This window comes from Betta splendens, chromosome 9, assembly GCF_900634795.4.
Source record: "Betta splendens chromosome 9, fBetSpl5.4, whole genome shotgun sequence".
NCBI classification, from domain to species: domain Eukaryota; kingdom Metazoa; phylum Chordata; class Actinopteri; order Anabantiformes; family Osphronemidae; genus Betta; species Betta splendens.
The window spans coordinates 5906761-5928458 of NC_040889.2; the positions used below are offsets into that span (position 1 = coordinate 5906761).

General features: G+C 41.5%; 1 protein-coding gene across 7 annotated transcripts in view; it reads right to left on the reverse strand.

Moving 5' to 3' along the window:
- Nucleotides 1-16814, reverse strand: part of LOC114863091 (NLR family CARD domain-containing protein 3-like) — a 49282-nt gene extending 32468 nt beyond the window's left edge. For 2 of the 7 annotated variants that reach the window (XM_055511822.1, XM_055511816.1), the window contains exons 1-6: nt 5832-6140; nt 4511-4613; nt 4299-4412; nt 3510-3588; nt 3123-3351; nt 1202-3002 (exon numbers count right to left, since the gene is read on the reverse strand). In XM_055511822.1, coding sequence (XP_055367797.1) covers nt 1202-3002; nt 3123-3351; nt 3510-3588; nt 4299-4412; nt 4511-4613; nt 5832-6096 — 2591 coding nt within the window. In that variant the 5' untranslated portion in view covers nt 6097-6140. Of the gene's footprint in view, nt 1-1201; nt 3003-3122; nt 3352-3509; nt 3589-4298; nt 4413-4510; nt 4614-4708; nt 4746-5831; nt 6141-11133; nt 15122-16141 lie in introns of those variants that run through there. The other 5 variants (XM_055511819.1, XM_055511818.1, XM_055511820.1 and 2 more) reach the window with 5 other exon arrangements.
- Between the last annotated feature and the right edge of the window lie 4884 nt (nt 16815-21698).

Consider the following 21698-nt stretch of genomic DNA (forward strand, 5'->3'; position numbering starts at 1 on the left):
TTCCTGGGGTGAGAAATCTGAGTTGTCATCTCTTCATGCATGGTTTGTAGATCAAGGCAGAGTTTCCCGAAAAATAAAACACTCAATGTATGTTGGATTTAGACCACCTGTGGAATAAGTCATTTACCATTTGAGAAGGAATGTGTTTAAACAATTGAATTTTTAATTTATATTTACACATGCTTTTTTTATTATGGTTGGCTCATCTTTTATAGTTTACCATATTAGAAAGAGAAAAACATGTAATTTTAATACTATGATTTCCTGAATAAAAGTGTTTTCCCCTCATAAAAACAGAGTTCAGTGAAATATGTAACAATCAAAGCTAACTTGATTGGCAACCAGTACTCCAAAGCTGGAAAAAACTGTTATCTTTACTCATCTTTTAATGCAATGTATGCAATGTATAGGTTACTGAGTGAGTTGAGAAGTCTGGGGTTTTGAAGACAGAAGCTTTTGCAGGGCCTTGCAGTGGAAATACCTGATGGAAGTAGGGTAAACAGACCATGTCTCGGTTATTTTGTAGATTTGTTTCTGATGCAGGATGCAGTGTATGTAAAGGTGACCCAAAGAGTCATAGGAACGCTCCAGAATGTCTAAAAAGTGGATTTTGTATAATCATTCCCCTTTAATTCTAAACGTTATGCTTCAGTCCCAGTACTGAAGCATAGTGGTGACAGCATCATGCTGTGGGGGCTGCAGACACAGGACGACTGTTTGCAATTGAAGATGAATGACAAGACAATGACCCTAAGAAAATCTGAAATAATGAAGGAGTGGCTTCACAGCAACTCTAAGCCCTGATTTAAACCTCATTGAGCATCTCTGAAGGGACCTGAAAATGGCTATCCACCAACGTTTACCATCCAACCTGACAGAACTGCAGAGGATCTGCAAGGAGTAATGGCAAAGGACCAAATCCAGGTGGGGAAATACTGCATCATTCCCTATCTAAATACTGAGCACAGGGTCTGAATAATTATGGCTATGTAACAGTTTAGTTTTTCTTTTTAAATGCAAAAATGTCAACAATTCTGTGTTTTTCTGTCAATATGGGGTGCTGTGAGTACATTGAGGAAAAAATGAACTTTCATTTTTAATAAATGGTTGCAATATAACAAAAAGTAAAAACTAAGAGAGTTTAAATATTTTCCGTACCCACTGTAATTAAATAAAAAAAATGTAATTTTCATTTACTTACAGAGCTTTGTTGGAGGCTCTGACCACAGGCAGCAGCCTCAGAAGAGCCTCGTCTGAAGCAGAGAATTTCTTCAGGTCAAACAGATCAAGGTTTTTGTCTGAAGACAGTAAGATGAAGACTAGAGCTGACCACTGAGCAGGAGACAGTTCATCAGTGGAGAGACGTCCTGATCTCAGGTTCTGTTGGATCTGCTCCACTAGAGAACAATCATTCAGTTCATTCAGACAGTGGAACAGATTAATGCTTTTCTCTGCAGATGGAGAGTCTGAGATCTTCTTCTTGATATACTGAACTATTTCCTCATTGATTTGTAAACTATGTCCTTTCTGTGTTATCAGACTTTGTAGGAGAGACTGATTTGCCTGCAGTGAAAGACCCAGGAGGAACCGAAGGAACAGGTCCAGGTGTCCATTTGGACTCTGTAAGGCCTTGTCCACAGCGTCATGGTAGAACTGTGTACATTCATGTTCCTTATTTCTAAACCGTTTAGACCTGGATGCTGGTTGTTGTTGTGACATCAGATTGATTCCAGAGTTGATGAAGGTCAGATGGACGTGAAGAGCAGCCAGAAACTCCTGAACACTCAGATGGATGAAGCAGAACGTCTTGTCCTGGTACAGTCCTCTCTCCTCTTTAAAGACCTGTGTGAACACTCCTGAGTAAACTGAGGCTGCTCTGATATCGATGCCACTCGTTGTCAGGTTTGACTCATAGAAGATCAGGTTTCTTTTTTGCAGCTCCTCAAAAGCCACTTTTCCCAGAGACTCGATCATCTTCCTGCTCTTTCTATTCCAGTGTGGATCTGCCTCAGCTCCTCCATCATACTTGATGCTCTTCACCTTGGTCTGAACCACAAGGAAGTGTATATACATCTCAGTCAGGTTCTTGGGCAGCTCTCCTCCCTCTCTGCTTTTCAACACATCCTCCAGAACCGTAGCAGTGATCCAGCAGAAGACTGGGATGTGGCACATGACGTGGAGGCTTCGTGACGTCTTGATGTGGGAAATGATTTTTGTGGCCTGCTGCTCATCGCTGAATCTCTTCCTGAAGTACTCGTCCTTCTGTGGGTCAGTGAACCCTCTGACCTCCGTCACCATGTCAATGCACGTAGAAGGGATCTGATTGGCTGCTGCAGGTCGTGTGGTGATCCAGAGGCGAGCAGAGGGAAGCAGGTTTCCCCTGATCAGGTTTGTCAGCAGCACATCCACTGAGGTGGACTCTGTGACGTCAGTCAGGGTTTTAGTGTTGTTGAAGTCTAGAGGAAGTCGACACTCATCCAGTCCGTCCAAGATGAAAACAACCTGAAACTGCTTAAACCTGCAGATTCCTGCTTCTCTGGTCTCTTTGAAGAAGTGGTGAACAAGTTCCACCAAGCTGAACTTTTGCTTTTTCAGCACATTCAGCTCTCTGAAGGTGAATGGAAATGTGAAGTGTATGTCCTGGTTGACTTTGTTTTCAGCCCAGTCCAGAGTGAACTTCTGTGTTAGGACTGTTTTCCCAATGCCAGCCACTCCCTTTGTCATCACTGTTCTGATGGCTCCATCTCTTCCAGCTGAGCCTTTGAAGACGTCTTCTGGTCTGATGCTTGTCTCTGCTCTGTCTGGTTTCCTGGAGGCTGTTTCAATTTGTCTGACCTCATGTTCATCGTTGACCTCTCCAGTCCCTCCCTCTGTGATGTGGAGTTCTGTGTAGATCTGGTTTAGAAGGGTTGGGGTTCCTGCTTTAGCGATGCCTTCAAACACACACTGGAACTTCTTCTTCAGGCGAGATTTAAGTTGATGACTAGCTGCAGCAGGAGATCCTGAATAAATGAACTGTGATTATTACATTATATTCCATAATTAACAAACTTAACCTTCAACACATCACACACATATGTGATTGAGTCTCTAATGTTAAATGTGGAGATAAATCCTCTTACTGCTCTGCAGACAGTCAGCCAGCTCCTCCTGCTTCATCCTCTTTAGGAAGTTCACTGTGATCTTCAAAAATGCATCTCTGCTGCTCCTCCTCTGCTCCTCATCCTCACTATCCAACTCCTCCTCAACCTCCCTCTGACTCTCTGAGCATTCTGGGTAATCTGGACTCAGAACCTTCTGGATCTTCTTCAGCTCCTTCTTCACAAACATGACAATGTTTTCCTCCAGCAGCTGGAACAGAAACTACATGAATGACCTGATCCAACTAAAACCATGGAGCCAAACATCAGATCCATGTTGGACACAGTGATAATCCACTGGTTTAAAAAGTGCAGCATCGAGATGATTGAACACAACAGATGAACAATAGTAGTTGTACATGTACAGACCATAAATATGGAGTCCAGTTGTGTTTGGTGCTGCTGGACAGACTGAGCACTAGGAACCTCTGAGCTCTGCTGGTCCACTCTGTGGAGGAACCATGAAGAATGAGTCCACACAGAGACACACACAAGGTAAAGGGCCAATGAAGTGATGTTGGATGTGAGCAGTGAGTCAGAGACTCCCTGTAGTGGTGAAGGTTTACTGTCAGTCAGTTGTTTCAGTCTCAGCTCTGAACAATGTATATCGCTGCCTCCATCATTAATCAAGGCTGAGGTGTTGGAACAAGGAGTCTGCTGGGATCAGACTGGTTGTACTGGACAGCTGCCAGTGGGAATATGTTGAACTAGGATCATTTAACTACTTCCTACATTCATTCATTGTTGGACGTCAGGACTGGTGCCGACACTGGGGAAAACAGTCATCTCCACTGCCAACAACATCACAACTGAAGTCTCCAGTAACAATTTACTGCTACAAGTGCAGAAGCCTTAAAACATTTGACCAAAACCTTAATGTAGAGACGTCAATAAACAGATTTGATCAGATATGATCAGTTCCTCTGACGTGAGCACTTCATTAGAAGAGGAGCAGCCCCTGAGACCCTCTACAGGATCAGAGCAGCTAGTGGCTGGATGGAGATTTGATCAATGATCAGAATGAAGAAAGCTTCTCCTTCACATCAACACTTCAATCACAAATCAACCAAATCAAGAAATGGAAACAACACAAATGTTTATCATAAGAGAAAGTTTATATAAGATTTTTTTGAATGATTCAAAGTGACAACAACTCACTGTGACTCTGATACAGGTTGGCCTTTGAAATTAATTAGATGGTCCTTTGAGCTGTCACTCTTGAAGGACACACAGCTGGGTCCAGTTCCAGAACATCCTTGTCCCTGATGAGACCTGATAGAAAAACATCTACAGTGACTCTCACTCATGTCCTAAATGGACAGTAACAGTAAATCAGTGATTTGTCTGTGTCTTGGAGACAGAATCATCACCTCTGAGCTTGCTTCTTTCTCTCCGTTCTTCTAGTTTTAGAGGGAGGGGCTCCCTCCTCTCTGTCCTCACATTGATTCATGCTGCTGGATTTACACTTTCCACCTTTATGTGGAGAAGAAACACAAATCATTCATCAGCACACTACAGTAGTTCAAATAATTTCATCATTAGTCCTATAACAATATCAGCTGCTCTACCTCTACTGTTGCTTCTAATGACACTGGTTTACTGCAGCTTCACAAGACAAAAGATGAAATAAATAGGTGTTTTTCATTCTACTTTAATCTATAGTCTTAAAATTCATTAGCCTGGTTAAAACACCTAACAAACAACAATGAAAAGCAGTGGGACAGTAAATCAAAACAAAAACACCACAACATTTTACATCACAACTATAACAAAAGTCAATGTAAAAACCACAAAGACCTCACCAACACCTACCGGATATGAACTGTTAATCATTCACATTATACCACAAAAACTTGCATGCAGAAGGATCAGCTCAGCAGCCCCTTCTTACCCGAGACCTGATCCAGGTTTACAGACCCTCTGTCCAATTGCATCTACTGAGGACCAGTGTCTACTGAGGACCAGCGACTGCTCTCTGAAGCTCACTTGCTTTTTATTGAAGGCTATTTATAATTATATATCAACAACTTCCATGTACCGGCCATTTAGTGCAGGGTTAGCGTTAGTGTTGCGCTGCCCAGGTCACAGATATGAATTGCAGTTGCAAGCCAGTGACTTCTGTGCCCGGATAAATAGAGGTGTTGTGTCAGGAAGAGCATTCATTGTGAAAACTTAAAACCAATAACAACCATGCAAATCATTCGCTGTGGCGGCTCCTGACAGGAAATATCTCAAAGGAGTTACGTTTCAATAACATCCATGTCATGTGACCTACAGTATATTTATAGAGTTTGTTTTAATTTGTCCCACAGATGTCACAACTCTATATTCAGTATTAGTACATGTAAAAAGAGGAATTGAGTCCCATTGGATACATGTTCAGTTCCTCTTTCTACGTTCTGCTGCGTCACAAACAAACTGAAAACTAACAAATAAAACTAAACAGTGTACAAATAAATAATAGAAAAAAACTGTTACAAATACCCGCCTTCAATATTTCCCCCATCAGTTTAACAACTAAAAATTAAAGAACTTTTCTGCTTTGACTCTAGTTAACACAACAAGGAGGAGAATGTCTTTTCATCATCACATCACATTCTAAGGTTAAGATGTGTGCCGCAGATTTGTAGCGAAACAAATCAGTTGGTGTGAAAGCTATGATCAAGATTCACTACAGCAATGTCACATTACCTTTAAACGGAGGAAATTCATTCAAGCTCAACAGTCGACAGCCAAAGTGAAAATAAAACAAGGGTGAAGGAATCTGTAACAGTAAATACTTCTCCTTTTCTTGTACTTTGATTTTTAGGCATGTTATTTTTAGACACATTTGTGGCATTAGTGCCCTCTTCAGTTCAATGGGCAGTTGATTACTATTCAGGTTAAAATAAATAAGAAAGCAAAATTTCACTTTATTGTAAACTGTAAACAACAGGTAACATGTCATTCTGAACATTGAGAACAGTTTTCAGCTCCAGCCGTGTTGTAAACTGCTCTGGAATGAACATACAGACAGGATCAGATCAGATCAGATCAGATCAGTTCTGTATTAACTATTAGCAGCCAAGGTGGGAAATATTAATACGGAACTGTAGGGGAACTGTAGATGTGTTGGCGTGTCGTTACAGACAGCTCTGGTGTATTGAGGGCTTAAATTGTTCCTGCGGGAAATTCAGATGTTGCAAATAAATCTGAGCCATTTTCCTACCAAACCGTTAACATGCAGATCTCTATCACTGTCTTTCTATGTGCAGTCGTACTTTTATTTACGTACATTGTGCAACTTCAGCACTCGATTTTACAGTGGTAGCAGTTCAAAGTGACTAGTGTGACCCGTGACCTGGCGACCATTTCCAGCCTCACCGTGGCCTGAGATGTGTTTCAGTCCTCTCCATCACATCACAGATGTTGTTCTGCGGAGTACAGAGTATGAAGTACAGCCTCATTGTGTGTAACCTGCCACTAACTGTACAGTAAGTTAGTGTTTTATTATCATGCAGTACCATAATCTGTTTTTATTTTTTTAAGAATTGTTTTTTGTATTCTGAAAAAATACAATAAAAAGCTGTTGTTTGGAACTGTGTATTTCACTCTGACACACTGTAACCACTATCAACCTTCTCTCTCCCAGTGCTCTACTCCACTAAGGTGTTCTATTACTTGGACCGTGTCTCTACCAGACCACAAAAGCCACATGACAACATTCCTATGAATGAGGAGTTCATAGGGTTTTGCTCATCTATGTGTAGAGATCTAGTGACCACATGTTGTCCTGAGCAGCTTTATAGTCAATTGTCAAAGTAATATTTGTTTGTGATCACCAAGTAGGCTGGTGTTTAACTGGATCACACAGTATCTTAAAAACAAGCTCTCACATTCACTAACAGCAAGACAACACAGACCCAACTGTTACAGACTAGTCATGGTTGTTCATCTGTTGCCTTGAGCTTCACAAATGTCATGGGTGACAATGAGAGCTGAAGGACAGGAAAGTCATCTTTAGGATGGCTGTCATTCCAAAGTCGCCTCCTGCTCTGGCGATGGTCACAGGTGCATCTTTGCTCGAGCATCATCTGCATCATGGCCTGTGGCTCTGCCACCAAACTGTGATGCATTGACATGGAGGCTGTAGACCTCTCTGCGACACAGATGGCGCCCTATCAATTAAAAGAACACACATTAGCATATAATTATAGAATGTCACGCTAGATGATCAACTTCAGTGAAATACGGATAACAGAAATAATATATAAAACGTACAGATTTTCTTTTCACAAGCTGGATTTTTGAGGGGACTTTTGCAGCAGATGCAGCCCGCTGGGAATGCAGAAAGACAAAAAAAAAAAAACATTAAATTACAGAATAATAATGAAAATACAGCTGTATTTTATACATGCACTTAAGTAAGTATGGCTGATATGTACCTTTGGGTCTGGTGGTTTTTCCATAGAAGGTTTGTGAATCCATCTGTCCAGGGATCTGTAGACGTGTTGAGGTCCAAGCATGATTTGCGGAGAAAAATTAGCTATTTTTATATGTCTTGTGTTTGGGTGGTGCGAGGCGTCGCTCACCTTAACCAGGTGATCAAGTGATCTAACCTTGCCCCTACGTCACTATTTCCTCCACGGCGCGGTGCTGTATAAATCCCAGAACATTTTTGAGTGATTTTAGCTTCTGCATTGTGCAATCGGTTGTTGGTCGTTGCTACTTTGTTGTTAAAGGTAAGACAATGACCAAGATTTCGAAAGCACATTCTGAAGATGTCCGCGTTCGGCGTGGGGCAGGGAAGACTCTCCGTGAGATCAGGGCTCATCTTGCATCCGCTAGAGTCAATGCGTAAGGCTAGAGACACGCCCTACGTGTCCGAGCGGACCATAAGGCGGCACTATAAGGCGTGGGCGTCCGAGAAAAATGTTGAGGTAAGTGAAATGTCTTTTTGTGGTTAATACACAAATAACGTGAAATGTGTGTTTAGCATTAGAAAACTTCGATTTACATGCGTGCTTTTTGTCTTTCTAGCCATTTTATGGCTGCCTTGGATGACCTCACTTGAAAGAATAACGAATTAGTGGCCAGAGATGTGCAAAGGATCCTGCAGTCAGATTATGGAGATTATGGAAACGTCAGTCAGAGCTCCATATGCTACGCACGCAAAAAGATGGGATGGAAGTTCAACAAAACAGAGTTTCCTCCCATGATACGTGAACAAAACAAAGAAGCATGACTGAGACAGGCTGGACAGTGGATTGAAAACCGCAAACTGTTTCACAATGTGCTGTTTACTGATAAAACGACTGTTAGACTGGAGCACTTTGCAAGAATTAGCTTCACAAGGAAAGGACACTTAATTTCAAAACCGCAACCTAAACATCCCCTTAAACTTCAAGTTTTGGGTATGATTTCAAGGTGGGGACCAGGACGGATAATTATTTTTGAGGGGATTATGGACAGACAGTTTTTTGAGAAGTACATAATCAAAAGCACAGTGGAGCGTTACAGAACTTTGGATCACAGAATCTTTTTTTTAGGAACGTGACCCCAAACATCTAGCTGCAAGAGCCTGTCTGGGGGCAGTATATATATTTCCTATATACTCCTCTTGTAAAAGCAAATCTGTCCATCACAATATGGCATTCAGCCTAATACATGCTGCTTGTTAAACTGCTGGAAAAAAAAACATGTTTTGGGCTTCTTCCATAATAATCATGGCTAATTTGTTTCTTTCCTATTCTCATTTGGGTTATGATTTATGTTTTGTCTTTCACATGTTTTACGAACTTGACGTGTCATTTAGATTGTTCAGTGGTTGTCTCTCTCTCTCTCTCTGTTGAGACTTAGCGCTCTGTCTTCCCTGATACTCAGATGCCAGTGGTGTAGGTGTGAGATTGTAAACATTTGCACACACACAGCGACAGGGAAGAGATGGCGCATGCAATTTGATTAGATTAGACAGACATTCCACCCTAGTAGGATAGAGGAGTTAAAAGACGAAGACAACTTATTTGCAAAAAAAGATAAAAAAAATCTTACTTGAAATCTAATATAATAATATATAATTGCAAAACCCTACTGACCATAATAATTTTCTTATTAACATGAACTACTTCATCAGTTTATGGTTATGAGAAATATCTATCTCTTGGAAAGTTTTTCCTTTTTCTGTTGGAGCAATATGAGCTTGAACTGACAAGCTTCTGCTTTTCAGACTAAAGCTTTACCAACTAAGCCACCTGAGCACTACTTATGCCAATGTTGAAGGAGTTGATACTCTATTGTCTAAGTGTTTGTAAATAACCAATCAACCTTATACAATTATACTTTTATATTTATATTGTGTTTTTCTACTGTACACATGGTGGCTCCAGTCCTCTGGTGGCTCAGTGGGTGGGTAGAGCGTTAGCCTGGGAAACAGGAAGTTGCAAGTTCAAACCCAGTTGATCACACCATATGACTTATGGGGATGACCATATGTGGCTGCTCATCTCCAGTGAGAGAACACAATTCAATTTCCCTAAGTCAGGGGTGTCAAAGATGCCGACAAAGGCAGCTGCCCTGCTCTCCACCTCTCTCTGCGCCAGCTCCTACTGATTACCTTGACCAGGTGTGTTCGTTAATGACAAGCTGGAAAAGCCAACTGACACACCTGATCAAGGTAATCAGCAGAGAGAGCTGAAAAACCAGCATCAATGATGTGTGACTTTGTGATGTTATTTCATGTAAGTTATGTGTAAAATTGCATTAACTGCATGTAATCATTTATTTAATGGCATAACCCTAACCTGACTAAAAGGCTTTGCATTAAATGTCACTTCTTACCTAGTCTTTACTGGTATGTGATAAAATTACGTGGAAAATTTACATGTAATAAAATTACATAAAGTCCAGGTTTTAGGCCTGATTATTGTTTTAGGTGTATATGCAATATTCATTTAACTCAATATTTATTAATAAAGATTGCAGCAACATGTTGGTTCCTACATGTTTACTGTGTCTGCTCAAAACTGCAGGAGTGAGGCTTAGATCAATAATGTCACTGCTTACAGCAGAGCTTTCTGTGGTGGATATAGTTTTATGTCCTCAAACATAGATTTCACATCAGTTGCGAACATGTGGTTTATTTTGTGATTACTCACAGATTTGCTGGACCAATAGCGTTTCTTCCGTTTACTTGCAACACCTCCATCATTTCATTGTTTTAAATGAATGGGGGAGCCTTTCCCCCCACGGTTATGTATTCATGTGTAAATACCTACTGCACACCTAGACTAAACTGACTAAACTGACTGTCGAAGCTTCAGAGATGCCGGCCTGATTCACCTTTACACGGCGCAGAGAAAACGTCTGGCAAAACAACGGAGCACAAACAAATCTATTCCGACGGATGCATACCTCCACCTGAGAACAACAGTTCAACTAATGTGAAGTCTGGTGAGTAAAAGCTGGAGCTGATTTTGTGAGTGTATGAACTGAACTGCTTCATCTATAACAACACATCAGTGTGCATGAGCTGATTAATATGTAACAAAGAGATGAACCTTGTACACCAATAAGGTTTTAACTAATCTGAAATCACTTTGTCAGCTGAGACTCTGAAACCCTGGTCAGAGTCCAACAACAGTGTCACATACACACACCAGTAGATTCATAAAGCAAGAAGATGGAAAACAGGAAAAATAAGAAACTCAATGAGATAGAAAATTTACATAAAATATTCTTCCTGATGTCAAAAGTTAAACATGAATGTTTGAAATTTTAATTCAAATCTACTGACGACACAAATGTTTAACTTTCTATACATAGTAAGTCAGTTAATGTCTGACAGGATTTTATTACTGTCAGTGTGAAAACAAGAAAATATCACTGATGTGTTCCATGAATAAATATAATTTACATTTCAACAATACGAGACAAACAACTGCTAAAAACCTTCTACTCCAGGAAACACAAACTAAAGATCCAGACAAAGGGAAAGAATCAAACAAAGCAAACTTACAGGTGTTTTCCACAGTAGGAGAAGACGACTCTCTTCACACCTGACACAGGTGAACTGTTACCTAGAGCGGAAGCAGGAAACCAGAGCAGATTTTCACAATAAGAGACATCTTGTTCCATGACTGACTCAAAGCTGAGATTTCATTGTTGGAGATAAATGTTAGTGATTGTAGCATGTGGTGGTGAAGAGAGAAACTGTCTAATTCAGCAGAAGTCATGCTGTGGTTTAAACAGTGTTTTACTGACAGTGGTGAACTGAGCATGAAGGAAACAAAACCGCTATTTGTAAGAAGCAACAGGAAGCAGGACACGCTGTAAAAACGCAGTTCAGTGTGAATAACAATAAATGTTGCGTTCAAACTGGGTTTGTTGTTTAAAGGCAGCTGGTTGAGTCAAGTGAGGCAGGACTGGGCTCTGAATCAGGGCATCATCAGTGAGAAGCAGACTGATGTTAGAGCAGCTCAGTAATAATAAACTGACTGAGACAGGAAGTGAACTCACTGACCTCATAACTAAGGTGGAGGTGAAGGAGCAGACCCAAGGCTCGTTGACAGGTTGTGAGCAGATTGGATCCCCAGTGATCGGACCCGGTTCTTATACTTATGCCACATCTTTCAGTGACTGCATAAACATCAGTGTTTCTATTTTTCTTTTAAGCCATTACATGTAAAATAATTTATCCTTATGATGATTTATATGAACTCACTATCGCCGCCAAACAGATATCAACAGAAATTTTTAATATATAACGTGTTTGTTCTGTCTCTAACCTCACAGCATGTGAGCACTTTTCTCTTTCTGTCTTTCTGCAAACAGCGGCTTGATGGCAGCGTTTTTTCTCCTTCTTCTGCCGTTGTCTGCTCTCATCTGTTGTACATGAGAAGCAGTTAATGTTTACTGAGCCCGAAGCTTCCAGCTATAACAAGCTGCAGTCCAGAGGTGGGTGATGGGAGTGGTATTGCGCAAGTAATGGTGGTTAAGAGAGGAGATCTGGAAGCTGGGTTAAGGAATCTGGACGATCTGGAAGCTTAAAACGTGTCATCAAGTTACAGCTAAGGAACGGCTGGATATTTTGGTTTTAGAAACATTCTGGTTGCCGGCTGTCTCTGGTTCTGTCTAACGAGTCATTTAACTGAATGCCATTAGTGAGAAAAAGTAGCAGCAGAGAAAAAGATAATTGTTGTTGCAGGAAATTTTGCTCTGTGTGTTTGCTTCACTAAACCACTGCAGCCTAATTTTTGGTAGAAAGGGAGACTTCACGTAGTGAAAGCCCTGGTTTCATAGCTCTTCTTATACAACAATATTACTGAATAATTAATGAAACAAAACAATACTCGCGTACACTACTGGTCTGTAGTGCTTTGTTTCCTTAGTGTTTTAGGGAACGAGACCACACAGGAGATTGTCCACATCTCAGGGACCGTCTCCAGACTCAGGCTCAGGTTGTATAGGTGTGTGCGACTATCTTACAGAGCTGCTCAGCACAGTCCCTGCACATATTGCAAGCACTTTGAGCCTCAGGTACAAAGGTGCAGACCTTTACCATAAGTAGTAAGTAAAGCATGTGGGAACTCACTGGGACCTGAAGATAAGATAAGACATACTTTATTTATATCCTTAGAGAAATTGTTTTCTTTGCATTTAACCCATACACACATTGGGTGCTCAGACCCACATGCACAGTGCGGACAAGGTGTGTGGATAACAGAAAGCGTTTATTGCTCAAAACGTAGTCAGGCGATCCAGGTCATACACGTGAAGGCTCAGTTTAAAGGCACAAAAGAGGCAGGCAAGATCAGGTCCGGGAAACATGCAGGGGTTTGGTACACAGGTTAACACGGCAGAGGTACAGACTAGGGCTAGGCAAAAACCCGAGGTCAGACGGTCAGAATAATACCACTGGATCCAAGGCGAAGGTACAGACATGGAACAGGCAGGAATCAGAGGTCAATGACGGACGTGATCAGAAAACAAGATGACTATACGAGAACGCTGGAATGTGGTACTAAGACTTGACAATCTGGCAACTGAGTGCTGGAGGAGGTGTATCTGTAATGGAAAAATTTTGCCTTTGTGCTGTTTCTTATCCAACACACTCGTCATGTGCTGGTTAGGTGCAATACTGAACATTCTTACACAAACAACTAATCTCTTGTGCTGACGTACATCAAGTCTAAACATCTGATGTTCCATTTGACTGACTAATAATTTATGATATATGTTTGTCTTTTACACCCGGACTCTGGCTCCATCCTATCTGACTCCCCACCAGACCCAAGGCTGGTAAAGCGAATGCATTTTGTCTTGGAAGCTCGGTGTTCCTTCATTTGGATAACAAGACATGATGATGCAGAAGTGAGAAAGCAAACATTCTCACTCACAGCGAGATAAAGTGGCACGAACAATTCCATTGCTGCAGAGAGACATTCCACCAGAGCCAGAGAAAGGGGTTAAAAGGCAGAAGCAACTTGAGGATCGTGGGCTCTTTGCATCACACCTTCGTGGTGTGTGCACTGATTTCCCCAGCTGGTTTTTGGTTTCTTGATGTGCACGATCAACATCCATGCTTTTTATTTGCTTTCCCCATTATTTTTATTTTCTTTATTATTTCAATAAATCGCACAAAAGGACAACTCTCTCATCTGCTTCTTTATGGAAAATTTCCACCACAGAAATTGGCGTCACGAACAGGATGTAAGTACAACATGCCTCTCCAAACATAACATAAACGCCTCTTTTCTCTGCTAACAACGTGTCTACGGCCATTCGATTGTAATGTAATAAAGACAATTAATGTATGATAGCCATAGGTTTCCGATGGGGTTCTGTTTCATATAATCTTAAGATAGATCTCATACTTTCGGATCTTTAATTGTACATTTGCGTCTAGATCGAATAGGAGATTCAGGGATGGCGCATAAGTTTGAAAGCAAAAATTAATCTCAAGGTGTCTTGCTGTCAGATGTTGCACGAGACAGTGAAAGAATAAGTTCTTCTTTAATAGTCTGGTACGTACAGTAATTATTATTACTTCTCTCTAATAGTCGTCTTCCCTTTAATAGTCATTAATAGTCTGTTTCAGTCTTCCTATAGTCTTTTTTTGTTTTTCTATAGTCTGGTTTTATTTTTGTTTTTCTATAGTCTGGCCAAACAAACCTATAGTGTGCACAAATCTTTTTAGAAACATGGAGGATTTTATTACTGAATTTGTTGCAAATTGAAATAGTTTAAACCCATCAGACTGTAGAGTCATGCAGCAGTTGTCATTTAGCTGTTTGTCATCATTTTAAAATCACTCTGTGGGATTTTTTTTTTGAGCAAAAAGCGATTCTTCATTGCAAGCAGATAAGCATAAACATGAAATTGAGCGTGTATCAGCTGTAAGCGTGTTTCTTCATTGCGTGTGTGGAAATGTGTGTGTGTGTTTGCGGTACTGTCTTCTACGTCACGTGAAAAGGAACCGTCACCTTCCTCCTTCCCCAACCATCAGTTTGATGTGAGCGCCAGTGGGTGAAGCCTTTCAATGGGACACTTGTTCCTCGATGACAGACCTTTCCTGGATCCTCAGATGCAGCTCTATTGGGCCGATCACGTCTGAAGCCTCTCCTGTTGTTTCAACCAGTGTCTGTGTCAGAGCACGTCTTCTCTGCTGTTGCTCTGTCCTTGTTTTCCTTTGCTGATTGTCATAAGCAGGTGTCTGTGTCAGACACACACGCTTGTAGTAGCTGGTTCATCTGATGAGCCCAGAACGTGATGGCTGCAGACGTTGTGGGAGTCTGTGAGGCGTCCATACTGTGGTCTGTGTCCTCCAGCTGCTGTGGTGTCAGAGCTTCCACCCTGTTCTGGTTGTTGGTCAGGCGCTTCTTCTCCTTCGGTTCTTCTGCTGATGGTGGGAAAGGAGTCCAGATCCGGATTTACCCTCATCGCGCTCGGTTCTGCATTAGAATAGAGAGCAGAAAGAATGGGAGCATTTGCTCTTGACATGATGTGTGTGTGTGTGTGTGTGGTGTGTGGTGTGTGGTGTGGCAGAGTGCAAACAATTCTTCCCCAGAGTTGTTATCTCCTTTTTTCTGTTACTTTCATCACTCTTTTGTTTCTTTTAGGGCTTTAGTTTTGATAGTTTTGCTTTTTCAAATCTCATCTTTTGTATCTAACTTTTCTTTTAAGGGTGCATATGTCTTTTACACTAAGTGATTCTTTTTTTGAACCCATAATCAGTTTCCCACTCGTGGAAACATGAAACGCACTAATAACCATATTTACTTTTAATTTTAATTACTTTTTACTTTTGTAATGCTGCAGTCTGGTGGTGGAGACTTAGATGGCCCCGAACCCATCTTTCAGAGTCCCGGCGGTTTTCTGCCTTAGACTTTTTTGTGTTCCGGCCGGAACCTTTTTTCCAAATTTCTCTTCCACGGACGTTTCCGTAGAAAGGGAACCGCTCAGATCAGCGACAGGGTTCTCGGAAGTGGTCCCTCACCGTCAGGCCCCTCCAAGACCCGGGTCCCTCGTATCTCAAAACCACTTCCCCCTGCAAACGCGCTCCGTATTTCAGAAGCCGTCTTTTATTTCCTTGTCCACACCCTTTGGACTGCGCTCAGATCTGCACACTGGTCTGTATCCTCAGTACAGACAAAAACAAGCTCGGTCCCACGAGCCAACCCTTAGCAACCACTGTCTCGGCCACCAGGGCAGACTTTGATCTAATTAATTTTACCAGAATATTAAATTTTAAAATCATAATTTTTTTCCCTAATATTATATTTTGGATGTTTTCAGCCAAATAGTCGTTTTAGAAATATTATCATCTCTAGTCCTAATTATGTTTTCTTTTATGTTTTAGTCTAGTAGGGGATGCTTTAGAATTAATTGTTATTTGCCTTACTTTCCCTAAACCAAATGATCAGAGCCAAGTAAACCCCGAATACCTGAAACCAATTTCAAACCCGTTTTCTTTTTTTTTTTTTTTTTCTCTTTGATAAGTCGCGACAAAACGAAACCTCTCTCACCGGGCCGAGTAGAGGTTGGATTTTGTGTTCGTTGGATCTCGTCAGAGGTAATCCAGACGGGTAAGCAGTCCTCCCACTCAGAACAGCTGTAGAGGTTTGGAGGCTGAGCGACCCTAGTCCTCAGGACTATCGTCCCTGGTCACACCGTCCAGACGACCTGCCGCAGGATCCTGTTCGTAGACGCCAATTTCTGTGGTGGAAATTTTCCATAAAGAAGCAGATGAGAGAGTTGTCCTTTTGTGCGATTTATTGAAATAATAAAGAAAATAAAAATAATGGGGAAAGCAAATAAAAAGCATGGATGTTGATCGTGCACATCAAGAAACCAAAAACCAGCTGGGGAGATCAATGCACACACCACGAAGGTGTGATGCAAAGAGCCCACGATCCTCAAGTTGCTTCTGCCTTTTAACCCCTTTCTCTGGCTCTGGTGGAATGTCTCTCTGCAGCAATGGAATTGTTTGCGTCACCTTATCTCGCTGTGAGTTAGAATGTTTGCTTTCTCACTTCTGCATCATCATGTCTTGTTATCCAAATGAAGGAACACCGAACTTCCAAGACAAAATGCATTCGCTTTAACAGCCTTGGGTCTGGTGTGGAGTCAGATAGGATGGAGCCAGAGTCCGGGTGTAAAAGACAAACATATATCATAAATTATTAGTCAGTCAAATGGAACATCAGATGTTTAGACTTGACAAATACGACAATTTTTAAGGACAGCGGAGAAGAGAGAAGGTGAATGAACTGTCTGAAGGGTCTGAAGAAAAAGCAGTCTGTGTTTACTCACAGCTGAGACATCAGTGGCGCTTATTGTTCATGAAGGGCCCTGCACTGCTTGAACTGATACAGGACCAGCAGAGCATTTTCAGTCTGACTCACTGATAAAAAGCAGCAGCTCCAGACTCTACAATCAATTTCATTAGTGTGTGTAAGTGAACATCAACATACACTGAAAGAACTGAAGCATTGGAAAGTTAGTTTGGTTTTGGCTTTGGTTGGTAAATGGTTCCACAGAAACACATTGATGTTCACTGAGAAACAAGAAGGATCCTTACAGCGGTACCGACAGAAGCTCCTGAGCTGGAGTCAGACACAAACACTGGAGCTGTCAGTTGGTGAAGTGAAGCTGTAACAAGACTCACATCACTCAGTGTATTCAATGAGTGTAGGTGAGTTAGCTGCTCTGAGGTCAGCTCACAGACACTTGCTTTTTTGACAGCAAATACAGCAAATATAAAGATGACACAAACAGATGATTCAGCTGAAAATCCTTTTATTATGATGCACTAAGGTGATGCAGCAGGTGTCATTCAAACCACATACTATTCATATTTTATACTACATATAATATACAATAACCCTACCCAGTACTCCACTCTGCCCACAGTGTTGTATTGTATTCTGCCAAACCACCCCAATTTGGTTTGATTGTTGTTGTATGTCTTTACTGTGCCTATGCTGTTGTGAGGTGGAATTTCCCCACTGTGGGACTATTAAAGGGTCCACATACGTTTTTACAATTTGATTTCCCCACCTAAACAAAAGCATGGCAAATCAATTTCTTTGTCTGTTTTTGAAAGCATGGCAAATCAATTTCTTTGTCCGTTTTTGAAAAATGTATTTTCAGCTAGTTTATTGGTTTTTAACAGGGTGGTTTATTAAGAGAAACGAGAATGTTTTCTATGTCATCTTCTGGACAAATTAACCAGAAACCGGCTTGATTTTAGTCGATATGGTCTGGAAAGGAAAATATAAATCCATTACTTAATTTGCGCATGAGCACCAACTTCCTGTCTTCATTTCACTGGGTTTCAAAATAGGAGTCTCGTATTCTTAGGCCGCGCGTTTGACATTAACGTGTGTATCGTTAGATCAAACTTTGCGTGTGTGTGTGTTGGGGGGGGGGGGTCTCGTTACAATCTAAGTGTATTGGACTTACTGGGATCTGTGGTCCTGACTACTTTACACAGCTGACCCAAACAACCAAGCGATGTGTTGCCAGTACGTTGTATACAAATTAACAGCTCCTCCAGTTCTAAAACTGGCAGACCTTGTTCATAAACATTGTTCTGCACATTACACCATCCATTTATGTTTATATATGCACAGCTGTATCGATCTAGCTGGAAGACACAGATGAACAGGTTGGTGAACAGGTTGAAACAGACTGTCACCAGGTCAGACCACAGGGTCAATAGTAGAAGTACGGGAGTGGGGGATAGGTTCTGTGGCTCATTTGGGGGATGACCCACAAACGTTTATAAGACCAATGCACATAACTCTGGTTACAAGGTCAAATATTTTACTGGCTGTTTACCACATTCATAACCTTAAAGGCCACTTAGGCAGCTATCGCTATCCAACGCTATCCAATACAGATGCTTTCTCAATGTCAGCGATCACACGAGGGAGGATCCAAACGCACGGCACAGACAGGACGTGATATTGAGTGGTATGTTGGATGTTGTCGGACAGGCAAAGGTCAGTACACAGGTTAGCAAAATCCAGGTGACAGTACAGACAGAAGGTAGGCAAGGCAAGGTCAAAACACAATCCAAAACTAATACACAGCTGGAATTACAAGACAAGAACCCTAGAGCGTCAAACAGTGAGGTGATCAAACAATCTGGCAATGGGCTATGGTAGAGACGGTGATTAAATACAAGACGAGATGAGTAATGGAAAACAGCTGAGAGGTCACATGACTGGCACTTAAAACCGGAGGAAATCAGAGCCGAACAGGACCAAAACAGGAAGTTGACAAAATAAAACCGGAAAAGAGCATAAGTGCCTGACATGACACTGAAACCATGACACTCAGTGGCTCGTACAAATATTGTTTTATCAACACATGTCAATTTCAGGAGAGAATAAGAGTTTGCTGACATTTATGAACCTCAAGCCAACAGATGTGAGAGCTTGTTATTAAGCTATGATTCAGTTACAGGCTTGCTGTTCAAGTCTTAAATATGACTTCTACAGTTGACTATGAAGCTGCTCAGACAACATGTGGCCTCTCTATGTCTACACATAGATAAGTAAAACCATAATTGTAAACTCATCATTCATAGCAACAGGTGGCTGTTGTGGTCTGGTAGAGACATGGTCCAAGTAATAGAACACCTTAGTGGAGGAGAGCACTGTTTTCGCCGATTGACGTTGTGTACCGAACCTCGCCTGTAGAGATTGCAATTAAACCCTCAAACCTACAGTACCTGTCTGCCTCCTGTGCTGTGCATGTGGGTCCGCCATCTCAGAAAACGTGACAGTGTGTTGTCCAGCATTCTGAACCATGAAATACACAGTTTCAAACATTTATTTTTTCTGAATACAAAAAAATATTTTTAAAAGAAAAACAGGTGACTGGTACTGCATGATAACAAACACTAACTTACAAATTTTTCATTTCAACAACTCTTATGGGCTGCAGACAAATCCTCAGTGTACACATGCTCCTCCATCCTGCATTTCAGGCACAGCGTTGACCCATTCTGCCACAGCTTAATGCACGCTTTGTACCCATCAAGACTCCTGCAGCCTGCTGCTCCCATGGAGCTGTCAATGAAGGCTAAGTGAAAGAAAGAGTAGAAAAAGGAAAATACTGTACTAACCTGTGTGGTGTAACTGGTGGAGTCCTTTAATGTTTTAACGCAATGTGATTGATCTCACTGAAGTCAATATGGTGAAACTTGTGTCTAATAATAATTTTTGTTACTAACTGTTTAAGGTGTAGATTTATATGCAACACAAAGCATCGGTTTTCATGGGGAAGCGGCAATAAAACTAATTTTACCATTACAAACTAAACACGTGAAGGCGTATTTGAGTTTCCCAGACTTTGCTTCCCTCATGACCTGGGAAGCATCTGATAAGTTCTGAATGACTCTAACCCACTGCAGGAAACAGTGTGTGCCCTGGAGAGCAGATTCAGCAACAGACTGATCCAACCTCACTGTGGGTGTTACATACTCGGGAAGGAGCTTGAGATTGACAGATGGATTGGTGCGGCGGCTGCAGTAATGTGGTCAGTGTACCAGTGGCATGTGTTGTTCTCCACATTATTGCAATTATTAGAGGGGAGCAACACCCTGCCCTACAAATACAAGACCCTGAGGAGGACTCCTTACATCACGGTAATCTGCAGAGTGAATGGACAGTCAGAGATGTGATTTGCCGTAATGTCTTAATCAACCATCACCATCACCACCACCAATAAAAGAAACTGAATAAATGCAAATCATAATTAATTTGGTTTTCTACATTTCCTACAAATACAAAGGTAATTGTTAGATTTTATGATTCTTCCAATAATTCATACAATTAACCTTAACCTATACACTCACCTCCAGCTTTTGTTTGAGAATTTCAGTTTATAGATCTGTCTTTTCAATCTGGCGGATTTAGTTTTTGCAACTCCTTAACCGGTAACTGAAAATACAGAAGACTTAGAGTTACATGACATAGTTCCTCCTTACTTTTACAGAATTAAACTCTGGCGTTTACTGAACATCACTTAACTGTGTCCATCTGTGCAGCAGAGTGTGATGAACCCTCCTCCTGCTGTTCCTCCACACTCTAGGGCAGAGGGGAGATAATAATGTCCCTATACTTGGAGATCAAGTTACGTCATTTAGGCTACGCAACACAAACATCAGAAATCATCCATCCATCCATCCATTTTCTTAACCGCTTACTCCCTAGTGCGGGGTCACGGGGGTGCTGGAGCCTATCCCAGCTAGCTATGGGCGAGAGGCAGGGTACACCCTGGACGGGTCGCCAGTCCATCGCAGGGCAACACATAGACAGACAACCATTCACTCACACACTCACACCTACGGGCAATGGAGAGAAGCCAATCAACCTAATGCACGTCTTTGGACTGTGGGAGGAAGCCGGAGAACCCGGAGAGAACCCACGCAAACACGGGGAGAACGTGCAAACTCCACACAGAAAGGCACCAGGGTCGCCTCCGGGAATCGAACCCAGAACCTTCTTGCTGTGAGGCGACAGTGCTGTTGAAAATACTGTTGCACAGCTATACTCTGCATGCTATTTAGTTATTTAATATGTACATAATACATAAAAATTGAAACTAAACTATATTATTAGATGAGTTTTGGGTAACTTTTAAAAACCTAATTAGATTAATGTATATAATTGCTAATAATAACTGCTCTGTTGTGGGAAAAATAGTTTCTTCCCTACTTCTATGCAGTTATTATATGATTTTTAATTTATGTTTTGCATTTAATAGCTTATGTTTTGTCTTACTGTATGCATTTGGCATTTCACCTAGATTGTTCAATGGTTTTCTTTGCCTGATAGACTCTCAACTCTAGCTCCCAAACCCAAGGCCGGGGAGATGTGTCTCTCTGTCTGTTGAGACTTGGTGCTCCTTTCTCACAGATACTGTAGTTGGACGTCAGTGATGCAGGTGTGAGAATGTAAACATCTTCACACACACAGCGACAGGGAGGAGATGGTGCATGTATTTTGATTGGGTTAGACAGACATTTGACCCTAGTCGGACAGAGAGGCTAAAAGGCAGAAGCAACTT